General features: G+C 31.2%; 2 protein-coding genes across 4 annotated transcripts; both read left to right on the top strand.

The window, feature by feature from the left end:
* The first annotated feature begins 7,034 nt into the window (after window positions 1–7,034).
* Window positions 7,035–11,717, top strand: LOC130954915 (actin-7). Of its 3 annotated transcripts, none has more exons than XM_057881686.1 (6): window positions 7,035–7,267; window positions 8,100–8,169; window positions 8,258–8,651; window positions 8,732–9,345; window positions 9,455–9,540; window positions 11,545–11,717. In XM_057881686.1, exons 2-5 carry the CDS (start codon window positions 8,110–8,112, stop codon window positions 9,518–9,520), a joined length of 1,134 nt encoding a protein of 377 aa, XP_057737669.1. In that variant the 5' UTR covers window positions 7,035–7,267; window positions 8,100–8,109; the 3' UTR covers window positions 9,521–9,540; window positions 11,545–11,717. The 3 variants fall into 3 exon arrangements, with proteins under 3 accessions (XP_057737669.1, XP_057737668.1, XP_057737667.1); XM_057881685.1 differs by lacking the exon at window positions 11,545–11,717 and adding an exon at window positions 9,706–9,937; XM_057881684.1 differs by lacking the exon at window positions 11,545–11,717 and having other exon boundaries at window positions 9,455–9,937.
* On the top strand, window positions 11,536–16,877 carry LOC130957418 (uncharacterized). Its single transcript, XM_057884274.1, has 3 exons — window positions 11,536–11,608; window positions 15,836–15,991; window positions 16,654–16,877. Exons 1-3 carry the CDS (start codon window positions 11,536–11,538, stop codon window positions 16,875–16,877), a joined length of 453 nt encoding a protein of 150 aa, XP_057740257.1.
* Window positions 16,878–18,056: the final 1,179 nt, after the last annotated feature.

Genomic DNA, 18,056 nt, shown 5'->3' with positions numbered 1-18,056 from the left:
GTAGGCGAACTTTTTTGACATGTCGTAAACATAAATCTTAAGTAGAATCCTAACCAGGTAGTAGGAATCCGTAAATGTGATTCGCTTTGGAGAGAAAAACGACGTCGTTGAGGGTGGTCACGCAATGGAAACAGATTTGTTGGCGAGGAAGTGCTCAAGGGAGGCGACGAAAGAGGTTTCGGCGATCGTGGCGGTGTTGGGGGAATGGCGGAACATGGGAGAGAGGTTGAAGGAGGAAAGGAAGAAGAGAGAATATGTGGAGAGAAAATGAGAAGAAAATGATTTTGAATTTGAATCTTGGCATCATCTACTTTTCTATCATTTTCACAGGTTTTACTATGCCCTAAGAACAATCAAAAGAAAATAGTCAAATAAGTCTAGTTTTATCATTATTTTAATATTTTTAGAGTCAAATTTGAATTGAGTATTGATCATTTTTTTTTTCACCGTGCTTACTAGCTTCTATAATTATTTTTCACTTTTAATCCTTATTTTTAGTTTTTTAGGGTAAAACCTGAACAAAGTCTTAATAAATTCAATATTTTACATATTATTTCAATCAAGAATTTTGGGGATCTCAATTTATGGTATGAATTTATCTTTGTAGAGCATAAAATTCGACCATCTTAGAGTCTGGAATGATTCAAATGCTATTGGTGTGGCCACTAATATAGTCACCATGACAGTGCTATAATGGTGATGATGGTGGCAAAATGGTATTGACAACAATGATGATGATAATAGGTGCAAAAATTTATAGGTAGTTTTAGAATTTAAAGATTGTGAAAAGATAGAAGAAGGTAGTTTAGAAATTTTGAATGATTTAAGTTAACAAAAATTTACAATTAGATATTTTTGTCAAATAAAGTTTATCTTTCATAAATATAAATATAATGTTAGTTTTGTTTTTTATGGACAATGTTATTAATATTCTGAATATTTGTAAGTAGAAATAATAGATTTTTCATTCACTTATGCAAAAATATACGTGATTTCTTTATTATGAGAGTAAATAAATTTTGAAATTGTCTATTATGAAAAAACTTAAAACTAATTCTTAAAGAATTAGAGGACTATATTCAAATTTTGTCATTCTTATTAGAACAATAAAGTACAATATAAAAATTTGCAAAATTTGAACTTGAAAGTGTGCTAATAACAAAATTTGGACTTGAAATGCCATTTTATTTTTATAGTTGATTTATTGCATTACAAATTAAAATTTGATTTTTATTTTAAAATATTAAAATTTTTCATAGTTATTTTTAACATTAAATTTTAAAACACAAAAATATTCTTAATGTAATAATTTTAAAATTACTAAAATATCTTGATAGGAGTAATTAATACTATTTGATTTATCAACAATTATAAACTTTAATTCAATATTAAAAAGATTAACATATTCTAGTTAATTTTTAAAATACCAAAACAACATTTTAACATTGATCTTGAAAAAAAATTAAAATACTTTTTTAGAATAAAGTTTAGTTACTTGTATTAAAAATTGTAAATTTGAACTTTTGAAACAATTAAAATATTCTTATAAATAATGTTTAAAATAACAAAACAACATTTTAAGTTTTTTTTAAAAAGACTAAAATACCATTATATAATTATTCATATAATTTGATCGTATTGGAAATGGAAAATTTAAATTTGATTTTAACAAGACTAAAATATCCTTTTATTAAATGACTAAGATACTCTTCAAGTTTAAGGATGTTTAATTGTATTAAAAATTAATATTTAAATTTTATTATAACAAATTTAAAATTTTATCAGAATTCATTTTAAGAGACTATAAAAATATTTTAACATTAATTTTAAAAAGACTAAATTTTCTTTACAAGTTTGATTGGGATTATACGATTGTATTAGAAATTAAAAATTTTATCTATAAAAAAGATTAAAATATTCTTATACTTAATTTTTAAAAGACTAAAATAACTTTTTACAACATTTCAATTTTAAAAGATTAAAATACCCTTATAATTAATATTCAAGAGAACAAAAGACCTTTGAAGGTTAATTTGGAAAAAAAAAAACTAAAATACCATCATATGATTAATTTATATTGTTTGATTGTATTAAAAATTTAAAACTTTAATATGATTTAAAAAAATAAAAATACTCTGGTTAAATATATTTAGAGCACTAAGTTACCCTTTAATAATTAGCATGAAAAAACTAAATTATCTTTATAAGATTAATTAAAATTGTTTGATTACACTAAAAATTAAAAATTTAATATAATATTAAAAAGATAAAAATACCTTATACTTAACCTTTAAAAGAGACTAAAATACTCTTTTACAACAAAGCTTATTTAATTATTTTAAGTTTTAAAATAACAAAAAAAAAATCTCTGTAATTAATTTACATACTCATATTTTTTATTGAATTATTGGAAAAACATTAGAACATAATAAAACTTTCTTTTTAAGAAAAACAAAGATTGTTGAGACTCAGATCTATACAAATAAAAATCATCAATGGTTTAACTACACAAAAATTTTCATGTAAAATTGTAAAATACTATCCACGTCACCAAATTTTTTGTTCTTATGATAAAAACTAGGTTTGTATAATAAAAAATTTAACAATAATTATTTAAATCAGTCCTTAAGAATTTTAAAAGCAGATATTTTAATTTTTTAAAAAAAATTAATAAACAAAAAGATTTTTAAAATTTTTTTGACAGATAAATTAGTTCCTGACATATTTGTTCATTTGTACTTAACGAAAAATGATGAAATGCTATGTTTAGACGTCTACGTAGTCTGTCATATGTCGGGAGACACAAATGGACAAATAAATTTCCATTCTTATCAACAGTATGACGTTGTTTTCTCTCTCACGCTCACACCACTCAATTTTAAAGCCCCTGCTTTTCCATTCTCAGAATCCTTTGGAAATGATGATTTTCTCGACCTGAACTTTCAAGGCTTTTTGACCTTTAACTCCTACCTTCGTCTTTGGCTTCTTCTTCTCCGTTCTCATACTTTTTCTTAATGTCGCCATCGTCATCATCGTTAGTTATATTATTGCCTACTCACTCAGAAGTGTGTTGTTGCTGCTGCTGTTGTTCAGTGTGAGAATTTTTTGCGATATGCGAGGAGGAGGATCCAAATCAGCATCTAACGGTTTTAGATCCGAGCTTGTGGATTTTGGGTTTGGAATCGTAATTGGTGGAAGGAGGAAGCTGGGAGGAGGAGAAGTAACAGAATAGGGGAGAGCGAAGGTGGTGGTTAGACCTGGTATGGCTTTTGGAGTCCCATTTCAAGAAAAGTAGGGAGAAGTTGTGAAGAGATTGATTCTTCATCGGTACCGTCACCATTCGAAAAATTTTAAGCCTTAGCTAACCTTTTGTTTGAAGGCAAACAAAACCGAAAAGAAGAAGAAAGTTGAAACTGAGTGCTATGAGTGTGAGAGAGAAAATTGGAGAGGAGTTTAAAAGACCTATAGTTTTTTATAAATACAAAACGATGATGAGGACTTATTTGTCCATTTATATCCCCAATATGTCACGGGTCACATGAGTATCTAACCATGTCACTTTATTTTTCGTCAAGTACAAATGGAAAAAATATGTTAGAGAATAAGAATTGATTTGTTTGTCAAAAATAATCTTAAAAATATTTTTGTGTATTAATTTTTTTTAGACTAAAATATCAACTTTTAAAATTCTCAAAAACTAATTTAGATAATTACTCAAAATTTAAATCCCGTAAATACAAAAGAGTCTTGGCATTATTATTAATTTCATTACTTACCTTAGTTTTTAAGATACCTAAATATACTTTTACCATCTTAAAAAGTTCCATCGGTTTTAGTAAAGCAGAAAGGGTTTATAACTTGATATAGTCTAATGATTAGTCAATTTTAAAGATAATTGGCCCGATTTGTGTTAGTATTTAAAAGCATAAATGTACTGCTTAATTGTTTAAAAAATGTTATTCTTTATATAGAACACAATTCAAAAAGTTTAAAGAACTATTGCATTAATATTAATTCATTTTTCATTTATTAAATATTTGAGTAGTTAATATAGTAATAATCTTTTTTTTTTCAAAAATCTTTAAAATAGAAAAAAAAAACACATTTTTTATAAAAATATAAAATAAAAAGTATTTTAGAAATAAAATTTACATATCAAACTTTTCATAATTCTGGTTATATTTCGAAGTAGATGATAATCAAATAAAAAAGTATTAGGAACTAATACTAATTGTGTACAATATGTACAATAAATTAAAAAAAAGATGAAATTACAATTAAAAGTTAGATCATTAATTAATTATTTAATTTTAAATTTTAAAATTTAAAAAATTATGATTAGTATTTAAACTCATTCACACTATGTACAGTTATTTATAATCTTACCGTAACCTCCAATACACGTTTAAAACTCACCGTCATCTTCAACAGTCCTCACCTCACGTCACTGAATTCCTCGCCGGCCATACCGACGCCGCCACATCCTCCCACTGACACCGTCCTCACTTTTGCCGGTCAACCCGACGCGCCTCGCCCTCCAACGCTCAGTCTAATGTTGCTATCGCTTTTTCGCGGGCCTCTCTTCCGAACCAGTTTTTCTTTGTCGTATTCCTTCAAGCCTCTTCTCACCAATGATACCACTATACTTTTCTTCTTCGGATCCAAGCATGGTTAGCTTCTTTCAGATTTGAGCCCTATGCTTCATAACAGTGCCGCTTTTGTCATGCCTAGTCCTTCAAAACTATGTTTCACCACAATAATTGTTTCTTCTGTTTATTATTCTTCTACTTCTATTTTAATGGTCAATTTAGGATAGTTATTTTAGTAGGTATATAGATGATTATTTTAATTTTTATATAGATGATTATTTTGATTAAATTTGGTTTAGTTATATATAATTAAAATATGTTAGATGCTCAATTCAGTAGGTATGCGGATGATTATTTTTATCCTTAAGTAGATGGTTATTTTTACTAAAGGTGGGTGACGTGTGGCAAGCCAACTAGCGATAATGAAATGAGATGATTATTAATAAAGGTGGGATGGTTGCCGGTTAAAAAAAGAAAAAAGTATTAGAATGAAATATTTTAGTAAATTAAGATTTTAGATGGTTATTTTTTAAAAATAACTAACTAAATCTTTTAAAAATTTAAAATTAAAAGTTTTAAAATTTAAAATTTAATACAAAATAATTAAAGAAAAATTTTTGAATTTATTATTTATTTCTATTAAATTAAATAACCAACTTATTGTACACCTTGTGAAATTTCTTAATTGGTTCCTAGCGGCATTCTAAACAAATTCCTATATTATGCTGCAACAAAAGGTAGCACGTTGTTGTGTAGAAAACAAAAGGGGCTATTATTCCCCACGATTACAATTGTGACTTTCATTAAGTTTCCTTTCGATCCATTTGATGAATATCTGAAAGAAAGATCTGTAGGCTCAAAAGTATTTAAGATGCTTATCTGACCCTCTTTTGCAATCCTACTACAATCTTGGAGGATATATATATGGCACATGTTTAAACTTTTTTCCTTCAAACAACGTACACATACATTATCGTTAGCCATATTAGTCTAAAGCCTAGTATAATCTTTTAGAAAGAGTCATTAAGTGGTAACCACGTAAATGTTTTTACTCTTTGCGAACATCTGTTCAACTAAAAAAGCAAAATAATATTCTCGGTATTAAAATTTATGTTGACAAATAAATTTATATTCTCTTTATAGAGCATTTAATTTCTGGTAAACAATCATCTGTAAGGTTTCTTATTAAAATTTATTTAATATATGTTTGTCAGACAAATATTAAGATAATTAGTAATAGAAATTTTTAAAATTTTCAATTTAATAAATATATTATACATTTAAATTTATATGTTTTTGATTATTAATTGATAAACCTTAATTAGACCCTTTTTATTATTACAAAGGGTTTAGTTAACAAATATTTTTATTAAATTTTTTAATTTATAATATTAACATGTGTTCTTAAGATACAAACTATTCTTAAACATTTAATAAATATAAAATAAAATTTTGATTCAAATTAAATTAAGGTCAACCTAATGCTCGAGGAATCAAGATAATATAGCTTACTCAATACTAATAAAATAAAATGCTGAAAATTCAACACCGCGTATAACAATCTTGCTATTAACAAATTAAATTAGACTGAGAGAATGAAAGATCCCAAACAAGACACATCTCGTTAGAAAATTTGTGCTGTTTAGGTGCGTCAAGGATTGACGAGCGGAGAGCCAAAGCTCGAAAGAAATGTAGGTAGCATTTGGTGGAGAGTCAGAGAAAGACTGATACTAAGAGACAGAGACTAAGAGATAGGAATTGAAATAAATTTTAATATTTTGTTTGGTGTAAAATGGAAGACAGAAATTGAAACAAGAATGAAATTCTAATTTAATTTGCACAAAAGATAAAATTGGAATTAATTAATTGAAATGAAAATATTTTAAGTATAAAATGTTATTAAAGTTTCAGTCTCCATCTCTAAAAATTTCAGTCTCCTGTGTCCCTACTTTCTGGAGGTACTGAAATACTGAAATTTTAGAGACAGAGACAGAAATTTTAATACCAGTCTCTGAACTAATAAACACGATACTGAATCTCAATCTCTCAGTCTCTGTTTCTGTCTCAGTACCTCAAAACAAATGCTACCGTAGAAAACAAAAAGCGCGCGCCGGCTTGTGAGTTGAACTAGAACTTAGACGAGTCGAGCCAAAATTGAATAAACGTTCAAGCTGAGAGTGAGAGCCGAAATTGAATGTAACGCCTTATATAAATAAACTAAAACTAAATTAATGGTAGAGCCGTAGGGGGAAGAGGAAAAATGAGTGAAATGAAACGAAAAGAAAAGAAAAGAAAAAGATAGAGAAGAAGTGTGGGGTGTGTGTGACTGTGTGAGTGTGAGGCTGAAGGAAAAGGCTGTCAGCCAGGTCATCCTATCCATCTTTTCTCGTGGTTGAAATGATTCCCTCTCTCTCTCTCTCTCTCTACTCTTTCTTATTTTTTTAAATTTTCAATTTGGGTCTCAATTTTCATTTTTCAATTTTCAATTTTCAATTTTCAAGTGTACACACTCACACGCACGCACATACACACAACCACCCGCACCCTAGTATATATACCTATCTATTTCTTCATTTTTCTCTCTATTCTGATACTGCGTCTCCGTTTACAGAAGAGAGCGAGGTCATCGTCATCCTCTCATCCTTCTTCTTCTCGGACGCCTTTTCTCTTCTCTCAAGGTAATTTCATTTCATGTGTATCTTACCTTTGTCTGTTTCAGTTCTGGTTAATTTTGCTTACTAAGCTGTAGATAGTAGCTTCTATGCACAAGATACTTCATTTTTTGCGATTTTCTTTTCTTAATCGGTAGATTTGTTTCGGAATTCTCTTGTTTATTTCTAATCGCGATTATTTTGAATTGATCTACTTAACCGAAGTGAAATCGGACTGTGGAAGAGACTTACTAGATCTAGAAATTGTGCTATGTTTAACTGTATATAGCATGCTGATAACTCTGATTCCGATCTTCTACTGTGGAGATCTAAGATCTGGTTGAACTTGACTGATTTTATTTAATGTGCATAGCTGGTGTGTTTATTTTTCGTTTTTCTTGTTGTCTTGACTGTTCGCCGGTCTTATTGTCTGATCTAATTTTTCTTCTGATCTGGTTGCTGGACGGCCTTTTGTTTGATAGAGTATCGTTTAGGTAGTTATGGATTTCCAGCGTAACAGTGGTATTCACGAGTTGAAGCTATTTTCAACGTTTTGTATGTCCAAATCGTTAAGCTTAGCATTACAACATCCAACATTTTCTGTTAGGGTTGTATTCATTAAATTTCTGCAGTTTTTCGTTAAAATTTTAAATGAATGTCTCCTTTGAACTCTACATTTCTTGGCCCCTATTTTTCTTTGAAAACTGTTGCTCATATGTAATTTATGGTGTAGTTTGTATAATACTGCACTCTATTGTTTCCATGCTCTCCCATTAATATTTGTAAGACAATTAATTTTGTTATATTGTATAGAAGTGAATGTGTTTGAAAGAAAGCTAATATATAATCGGTGTAGCAGTATATAAAAGATGGCAGATGGTGAGGATATTCAGCCCCTTGTCTGTGACAATGGAACTGGAATGGTGAAGGTTAGTACCCAGTAGTTTTTTATGATTGCATCTGTATATGTGTCTTGGTTTCTCTAATGAATTAGTTATTTTAATCTCATATGCACAGGCAGGATTTGCCGGTGATGATGCACCCAGGGCTGTGTTTCCCAGTATAGTTGGCCGACCTCGCCACACTGGTGTTATGGTTGGAATGGGTCAAAAGGATGCCTATGTAGGTGATGAAGCCCAATCCAAAAGAGGTATTCTTACTCTCAAATATCCCATTGAGCATGGTATAGTCAGCAACTGGGATGACATGGAAAAGATCTGGCATCATACATTCTACAATGAATTGCGTGTTGCTCCTGAGGAGCACCCTGTGCTTCTAACGGAGGCTCCTCTCAACCCGAAGGCCAACAGAGAAAAGATGACCCAAATCATGTTTGAGACCTTCAATGTTCCCGCCATGTATGTAGCCATCCAAGCTGTTCTCTCCCTCTATGCAAGTGGTCGCACAACTGGTTTGTATTTCTAGAAATCTGTCTTGGTTAATTTGTTTTTCATCACATGATTATGTGCCTCAATCAAATCCTCCAAACAGGTATTGTTCTGGACTCTGGTGATGGTGTGAGTCACACTGTGCCAATCTATGAGGGGTATGCACTTCCACATGCCATCCTTCGATTGGATCTTGCAGGGCGTGATTTAACTGACTCTCTGATGAAGATCCTCACTGAGAGAGGGTACATGTTCACCACCTCAGCTGAACGGGAAATTGTCCGAGACATAAAGGAGAAGCTTGCATATGTTGCCTTGGATTATGAGCAAGAACTTGAGACTGCAAAGAGCAGTTCTTCAGTGGAGAAAAACTATGAGCTTCCTGATGGACAAGTTATCACAATTGGAGCCGAGAGGTTCCGTTGTCCAGAAGTCCTTTTCCAGCCATCTATGATTGGAATGGAAGCTGCTGGTATTCATGAAACCACCTACAACTCTATCATGAAGTGTGATGTTGATATCAGGAAGGATCTGTATGGCAACATTGTTCTTAGTGGTGGGTCTACGATGTTCCCTGGTATTGCTGACCGTATGAGCAAAGAGATCACTGCGCTTGCTCCTAGCAGCATGAAGATTAAGGTTGTGGCTCCACCAGAGAGGAAGTACAGTGTCTGGATCGGAGGATCCATCCTTGCATCACTCAGCACCTTCCAACAAGTAATTTATTTTTTATTTTATTCTTTTTTTTTTTAAAGTCAACTTTACACTTTTTTTTATGCCTATTGCCCTGTAGATTGAACTCTAAAATGAGGTTTGATATTTGCAGATGTGGATATCAAAGGGTGAATATGATGAGTCTGGCCCATCCATTGTCCACAGGAAATGCTTCTAAGTTAAAGCCAAACTTCAATGGTGAGTTATTTTTAATGCTTGTGGTTGCTTTTTCGTGTCTGTGTCAGGTTATGTGAACTGTGTTGCCATAGATATGAGGTGAGATAGAATTGATTGTTGGAGGGCTATATTCTGATCTTGGTGTATCATGTTTTTATGTGCAACCCCTCTTGATATGGCGGGCAGAGTTGGCTCATTTCTTGCCTTGGACTTGATGGATGTGTTTAAGTAGGTTGTCTGTATCAAGGGAAATTATTGTCATGCTTATTTTATTGCCGTTTTCCCCTCAAAAGTTTTACATTTGAAGGTTTTTGGTCATGGGAACATTTATGTCTATAGTTAATGTATCTTAATGATCTTGAGATTTTTATAATATTGCTAAGTGCACGCTGAAATATCCACGCTGGATTTTATACAATATATTTTCTCGCTTGTTAATATTTTTACCAGTACCTGAATAAGAAGTGAAACTGGATGGGGAAATAAAAATTACGGGAAATTCAAATGAAAGGTCCAATAAAAGCTACGGCATAACGTAGTTTAAACTAGCAGTTAAAAAAGTTATATAGATTTGAATCACTTATTTTAATTAATTAAAATACTCAATTTCATTTGAACCTGAATTATAGTAAGAAATAACACTGTCAAAAAAGAGAGTAAGAAATAACACAATTGAACCGAAACTTGTTAACCCCAGTTTGCGTCTTGCGAAGAGTCTCATGCCTACTAGTAGTCAAGGATTTGGCTGATAATAAAACTTAAAAGTTTATAAAAATTAAAAGTTTTGTATAAATTTTAAATTCTAAGGGTATAAAAATAAAATATTAAATATTTAAAGTTGGTCAAATATTAGTTAAAAATAATAAATTTTATTGGTAATGTGTTATTATTCTAAGAAAATAAGAGAAATCGATCCTTGATTAAGTCATTGATATCTTCAAAGTTTGGATATACATGTGCATCTGAATTAACTAGATTAGTACAACAAGATTTCGTTAAGTTTGACGGACCAAGTAAACATAGATCTAATATGTTTAGATTTTGATATGTTTAGATTTAGACCAAGTAAACATAGATATGATATCTTGTTAAGTTTGATAGACCAAGTAAACATAGATCTGATATGTTTAGATTTTGATATGTTTAAATTTTGAAAAAGCGAAAAACCTAAATATATTTTTAAATTATCAAATATTTAAATATTCACAAATTAAAAGATTACTAGTTTATTTATCCTTTTTTCGAATTTTAATAAAAATAATAAAAATTGAAGCCACCCGTGCAATTTGCCCCTTAACGGAACTGCAAAGCAAGAATAAGACAGGAATATGCTGCTGCTTCAAGCAAAGCACGACCGAAATCCGTTAACGTTTTTTAAATATTGATGCTGCTAATTGAAAATACATTCAATAATTTTAAATTTGTAACAAGTACGATTTAAACATAAACAGGGACGGACTTACCGGTCGGGGGTGGTGTGTGGAGGTCTCGCTCCCAACTTTTTAAAAAAAGGATTAATAATAATAAATTATTAAGTACGATTTAATATTTTAAAAATTTATTTAATATTTAGTCTAATATAAATAAAAGTTCAGTCTAATCTAAATATTAATAATTTTTAATATTTAAAAATAAGTAACAATATTAAAAAAATATGAAAATATATTATTATTAATAATTTTTTAATTAAATAAAATTTTTTAAATTTTATAAAGTAGATTTTTTTCTTCTTATGAGCGTTCTTTTTTATTTATTTGGTATTAGTTTTTTCTGTTTCAATTACTACAATTAATAGTTCTTTTTCAGTTATGAATATTGTGAAAAATAATTCAGAAACAAAACGAAAGATAAATTTCTTTTTAATTGTCTTTTAATTATATTAAAAAAAATTGTTGAAAAATTTGACACAAACTCTATTATCGATGAATTTAGGGTCGCACTAGTGTACAGATATTGTTTGTACAGATATACAGATGTACAATCTTATTATTTGAGGATTTGACACGTGTTGCTCCCATGATGCAGGATGCAGCTGGCTTTCAGGAAGTTGAGGGCGCTGATGGAATGGCAACTGAGCCGGCTTCATTGGGTGAGATCGAACGGGATTGTGAAAATCCCGTGTTCCGTTGGTTGCTCACAACCTGGGCCATGTTTGGGGTGCCGAAAAAAAAAAATGCACGAAAGGTAGCACTTGGGTCTTCGCTTCAGTAGCCTCATATCATTGAAGGAAACCCTAAGTCCTGGCTGGTCTACCGGCGTCACGGGACGTGCAGGTGTCGCTGGGATTTGAAAGTGGGATCCGCTTGCTGCGGTGGTGGTATCACGTGGTGAAGCTGCTGGCCGACTGCCTGAATCCCTCATTTGTCGTGGCTGGGTGGGAGTGGGGTTGTCTTTCTTCCTCATCCTGGTAAGCACCGATCTACTAGAGGCTCTTGTCATTGGTCTCCGATTTGTGTCCATTAATTATGTGTTCTGGCTGTTGCATAAATTCCAAAAGATATATAGTTCGATCTCTCCTATATAACATGTATAGGATTATGCAGTACGTGATTTGTTTTTTGTTCTTTGTGCTGGCATTGCATATGTGTTGGAGAATAGTAGAAATAAGAGCAAGTAAGTGGAGTAAAGCTTTGCGGTTACTGAATTATATTTTGGGCATAAGATTGTTAAGGAATTAATAATTACAAATGTTATTTAATAATTAAATTATTCTTTTATAAAAAATATGCAAAATAATTTTTTTATATTTTACTTTTAGTTTCGCGATGTTAACGTATATTATTCTCCTCCCTTATATTATTTAGTTTTGCGATGTTAAATTTTACTTATCAGAATAGTCTTTAATAAATTCTTTTTTTATTGGTTAAATTATATATATATATATATATATATATATATATATATATATATATATATATATATTAAGAAGATTATCACATTTATTACTATATAAAGGTAGAAGTTTTTTATTCTAAAAAATTTAAAATAAATAAATACAAAAAAATCTGATTTTTTATTCATTAAGATTAATTATTATGCAAGAATTTGTTTCTAATATTAAGAAATGTTATTAAAATAATATTTTAAACTACAACATAAAAATATAAAATAAATAAAGCTTCTTTTATATTACTTAACTAAAAATTAGATTATTATATTTAAAATTTATTAACTAATTACTTTACTAAATATATTATTATATAATCGGGTTCTGACGTTTGCATGTAATCACATAGTCCATAAAATTATTTTAAAATTTGACAATAGTATCCCTAACCTCGTTGCACCCAAATTTCGACGACGACAATGCTAAGATGGCCACTGAAAGGTTGAAGATGGAATTTTTAATTACTTATTCAACCCGTCCGACTTGGAACCCTAATCCTCTACATTTTTCCTCTGAACCCAAAACCGCCAGCTCGTCCGACGCAAACTCACTCATGAGTTGCTCTTACCTAGTAAATCCTCCTGAATCCTGATCTGGCAAAAGATCCTCCCTTCCCATCACACTCTCACTTTTTCAACCCTTAATTGTTTCGGATTGTGAAATTACTTGACAAGTCATATAGTTTATTAACAACAATGCCCGCAAACTTACAAATAGATTCACATATAATAATCACGACACAATAAATTAAAATAAAACACCACCCCACAACAACAAGAGACAGACAAGATACAACACGGCAAAACCCACAAAGAACACTGACAAAGGACAGCTACGAGTGATCACTAGTGGTGGGACAGCGATCGGACGGGACAAAAACGATTAAACGAGCTGCAATTTTTAATGTGTGTCTGTCCTCATGCTTGACCAATCGGAGGGAAGCGAGAAACCGCGAAGCACGTTCCTATGGCGTGACATTCCTAAGACAACAGTGAAGGTGCAAGGAAGACAGAAAGTGGCGGGTTAGGGAAGGCGAAATCGTTTTGGGCGCACAGACGATGCGAACCCGTCGGAAAAGACAGACGGTAAAGTATTTGGTAGACGCAATAGAACTTATTACGACATGACGACCATGCGGTATCGGTGGCATCGGCTGTGTCAGACTGTGGGGCTTTAGCTCTACTGTTCTTTTGGAGAGACTGCGTTCAGATGGTCACAGAGTGCATTAGGGAAGAGGGATTAGCTATCAAAGGGGGAACGGAGTGGGATTCATGGGATTTGGGGCTTACATTCTAGATAATAAATTAATTACAAATTTCATCTAACATTTTTAGGTGGGCACGTCATCAACCTTCTCATCGGAAACGTGCTCCTGCAAGTCTAGCGTTATTTTATCAGTTGCAAAATCTTTCCATTGGCGATTCGGTATTTACCTAAACCGACTTATATATACTCAAAAAGAAGTTTCATTACTTTGTTCGTTCTTATCGTTTCGCAAAATTTCGACTTTGGTCCCTATAGTTTTTTCCCTTTTAATTGAGTTCTTGTACAAATTTATTTCTTAATTCGGGTGTCTATACTTTGTTTTCCTTCTCATTGGGTCCGGTACCAGTTTCTTTTGTTTTAATAGATGCCTTTACATTTAAGTCAACTGCTGTTAACAGAGACCTCATTGACAAAATAAATGAATGCAGGGAGCCAGGGACCCCATTAAAAGAAAAAAAAAAGTATACGGTCTTAATTGAAAATTTTTTCAAACTACAGGGCTCAATAGAGTAATTAAATTCTAAAAATATTCAGAACGTACACTGCTATATCTTATTCTCTATTTTCATATTTTCATTGCATTTTTTAAAAGAAGGTTTAATTTCACTGTGGTTTCTATTGTTTCGCAAAATTTATAATTAACTCCTATTTTTTTTCTTTAAATTGAGTTCTTATACCTACATTTTTTTTACTGAATTTCTACATTATTTTTCTTTTTTTTGGGTCCTTGTACTAATTTCTTTTTATTTCGGTCTCTACAAAATTAAGACACTTATTGCTAACAAAGACCTATTTAAAAAAACAAAATTTGTTACAGATCCCGATTAAAAGATATAAAAAATATACAAATTTAATTAAAAATTATGCAATACTATACACACCAAAAGAATTATTAAACCTTAATATAATGCTTACATATTGCTAACATTTCACTGCCATAAAAGAAACGGCCACATTGACATGGAAGTGTTGAATTTATTACCCCATTTCTTTTTTTTTTTTTGGGTTTGAGTCCCCTAGTACCAAAATAACCCACCACCCACTCACAATAATTTAAGATACGGGGCCCATAAAAGCTAAGTCCATTCATTTAATCCGTTCAACGGAATTCTTGTGCTGACCCGGAATCACCTTTCCCCCATCAGCTTAGCTTCAATGTAGACCAACTTAGACCGGCTCTGCGGCCTCTGCAAGCCGTTTAGTTACGTCAGCAAGCTGCTCCCCCAACCACCAGCAGATTTCCACGCGTCACCTGTGCAACGAATCAAAGAGCATATCTTCATCTCTGCAAGCCGTTTAGTTACGTCAGCAAGCTGCTCCCCCAACCACCAGCAGATTTCCACGCGTCACCTGTGCAACGAATCAAAGAGCATATCTTCATCTTCAAATCTGTACGCTATAATTGCCCTTTTATGAAACGAAGAATCGATCACTTCGTTAATAAAAAGTAGATACATATTTTTTGTATTTTAAAATATATTTTCTATTAATATATTTTTGTAATACAGTCAATTCAGTCCAAATCCAATATGTTTTGAATGTTTAAAACTAAAAATTATTGTGCAATAAAAGTAAGAGATGAAGATTAAACTTTGGTATTTTAAGTTATAATAAAATATTTGAGCCAACTGAACTATTTTTTATTTTTTGAAAAAGTATTACTAATTTTTTTAATAAAAGTTTGGGGGGCATGGCCACCACTTATGTAATAAAGTTGATCCCCTACCCTAAGATTTTGAGCAGCGATGTAGTATCAGATCCCACTGATAGTAAGTCTTTTCTTTCTTATGAAAAATAAAAAGAAGTCTTTCTCAAAGATTCTATAGACCATAGAAATGTCATATTAGAAAGTATATGATATATGAAATTGAGATAGTTACCTTTCAGAAAATTAGAGAATGTTAATGTAGATGTGTTATTCTTCGGAAGGTAGGAGAAACGATAAAACTATAAAAATAAAAAGAAAAAGAGATGAAACTATTTTTTAATCAAAATTCAAGTTTAAAACTCATGTAGTTAACCCATTCCATTTTCTTTTGGTTAATTCCAGAAAAATGGAACAATTGACTGCTGAGCCGTATGAGGCAGGAAACTCTCAAGTACGGTTCTAAGGGAAGGAATTTACTCACCTATTCCGACCGCGGAGAACATGCCATTCGACAGGGAGCAGGAAACTCAAGTACGGTTCTAAGGGAAGGAATTTACTCACCTATTCCGACCGCGGAGAACATGCCATTCGACAGGGAGATTCCGAAATTGCTAAGGCTTGGTTTGATCAAGCCGCTGAATATTGGAAACAAGCTATAGCCCTTACCCCCGGTAATTATATTGAAGCACATAATTAGTTGAAGATCACAGGGCGTTCTTAATTTAATAAAAACATTCTTTTTTTTAGTTCTATTTATATTATTCTATATACCCTTATATCTTAATATATTATTTCATATTTGTTTTATATTTCTTACTATTTATACTTACTAAATAATCTTATTTATATTATTATTATATTTAGCAGAGAATTTGCCTTTTTTCGGTTATTCAAACTAAAAGTGAAACTAAAAAAGATGAACTCAAAAAACTAAAAGAAATAGCAGTATGGTGTCTAGCAATGCTGATGACTGCTCACATAATTGGAAATAGAGTGCAATAATCTCTTCTATTAATTATTATAAGACAGATATAAAATAAATTCCATCTTTGAATTTCAAATTCAAATTGAATCTCCTAGCCTAGGTGCACAAAAAAATTATTGAATGAGATTCAAGTCCAGAAGGAGTTTTAGAGGATTCAAAAAGGTCCGTTGAGCGCCTATATCTTATGTCATAATAGATTCGAACACTTGCTCCGGATTAACTTCCGGATCATAATTGTTCTAGTGAATAACTAAAGAAAAAATGGAATAGATAGATGGGAGATAGAATAGAAAGAAACTCATATAAAAATCTCTCAAAAGTTTACTAATCTTTTTTTTTTATTGGCAGGTCTCTTTGTATGTGTTGTCCAAAAGGAGGAGGACTCAATGATTATTCGTTCGCCGGAACCAGAAGTAAAGATTTTGGTAGATAGAGATCCCATAAAAACTTCTTTCGAGAAATGGGCAAAACCCGGTCATTTCTCAAGAACAATAGCTAAGGGACCGATACTATACTTGGATTGGAACTACATGCTGATGCTCATGATTTCGATAGCCATACTAGTGATTTAGAGGAGATTTTCGGAAAAGTATTTAGTGCCCATTTCGGCCAACTCTCCATCATCTTTCTTTGGCTTAGTGGCATGTATTTCCATGGTGCTCGTTTTTCCAATTATGAAGCATGGCTAAGTGATCCAACTCACATTGGACCTAGTGCCCAAGTGGTTTGGCCAATAGTGGCCTGAGAACAATTTGAAATGGAAATCAAGAAACAATTTCTGGTCATAAAAACAGAAAAGCATGAATTGCGAAAGAAGTTCTTTCGGTTAAAACGCCGTGCGACTCGGAGGACATAAGACTTCTTGGTCAAGCCAAAAAGATTGCCGGCAGAACTAAACTCCGCTACTGATTGGCCCTTATAATATTATTTCTGAATTGAACATAAAGGTGTAGCCATTCAAGAGAAATCAATGTGTCTCAGACTTAAAACACTAGTTAAACCTAACACAAGTTTCGTGTGTTCAATGATTCAATCCTCCTTGAAATTTGAAAGGAGACGTGTATTTTTTTTTCCTAATAAAAAGGAAAAAGAAAGCCAAAATGATAGACAAACAATTAGAGGCTAATTGGTTTGATCATTTTTATTTTTATTTTTAATGAAAACAAAAACAAAATATAAAAATATAATTGCTTACATATAAAAATATTTTAAAAAATGCAACACAATTAAAAATGACAGTTCTTTGTTTCTGGAATTTTCTCTTGTAAGAGTTGGAAATGTTTTCAACTCAAAAGGCAGTGATTTCACGCTTTTAATGATCAAGTGCACCTGTCGAACCTATGTAACTGCACAAGTGTTCCATTTTTTGTTTTTAAAATACCTCTGCTACGTTCTCTATTCTCTCATAAAATGTCGAATTCCTCTTTCTTTCTTTTTTTTTTTTCATCAGGCATATTTTTAATTTTTATTTTGTTCTTTATTCGAGGGACTTAACTAGTGAACATTGTCTTAAAAAAAAAAAAAAACTAATTGACAATTTAGTTATTATTCTTAACTAAAAAATTGAGACATTTTATAAAATTAATTATTAACTTATAATAAAGATGAATTGATTAACTAAATTGTGCACTTAAAAAGATATAATAGATTAGTTAAACGTATTTTTATTAAAATACAATTTAGGAATAATAACTTTTTTGACGAATATTCTAATGAAAATGTGATTGTAGATGGACATCGTTTACGTTAAA

This window comes from Arachis stenosperma, chromosome 10 (genome assembly GCF_014773155.1).
Source record: "Arachis stenosperma cultivar V10309 chromosome 10, arast.V10309.gnm1.PFL2, whole genome shotgun sequence".
Taxonomy (NCBI): domain Eukaryota; kingdom Viridiplantae; phylum Streptophyta; class Magnoliopsida; order Fabales; family Fabaceae; genus Arachis; species Arachis stenosperma.
This window is presented reverse-complemented; position numbering and strand designations above follow the sequence as displayed.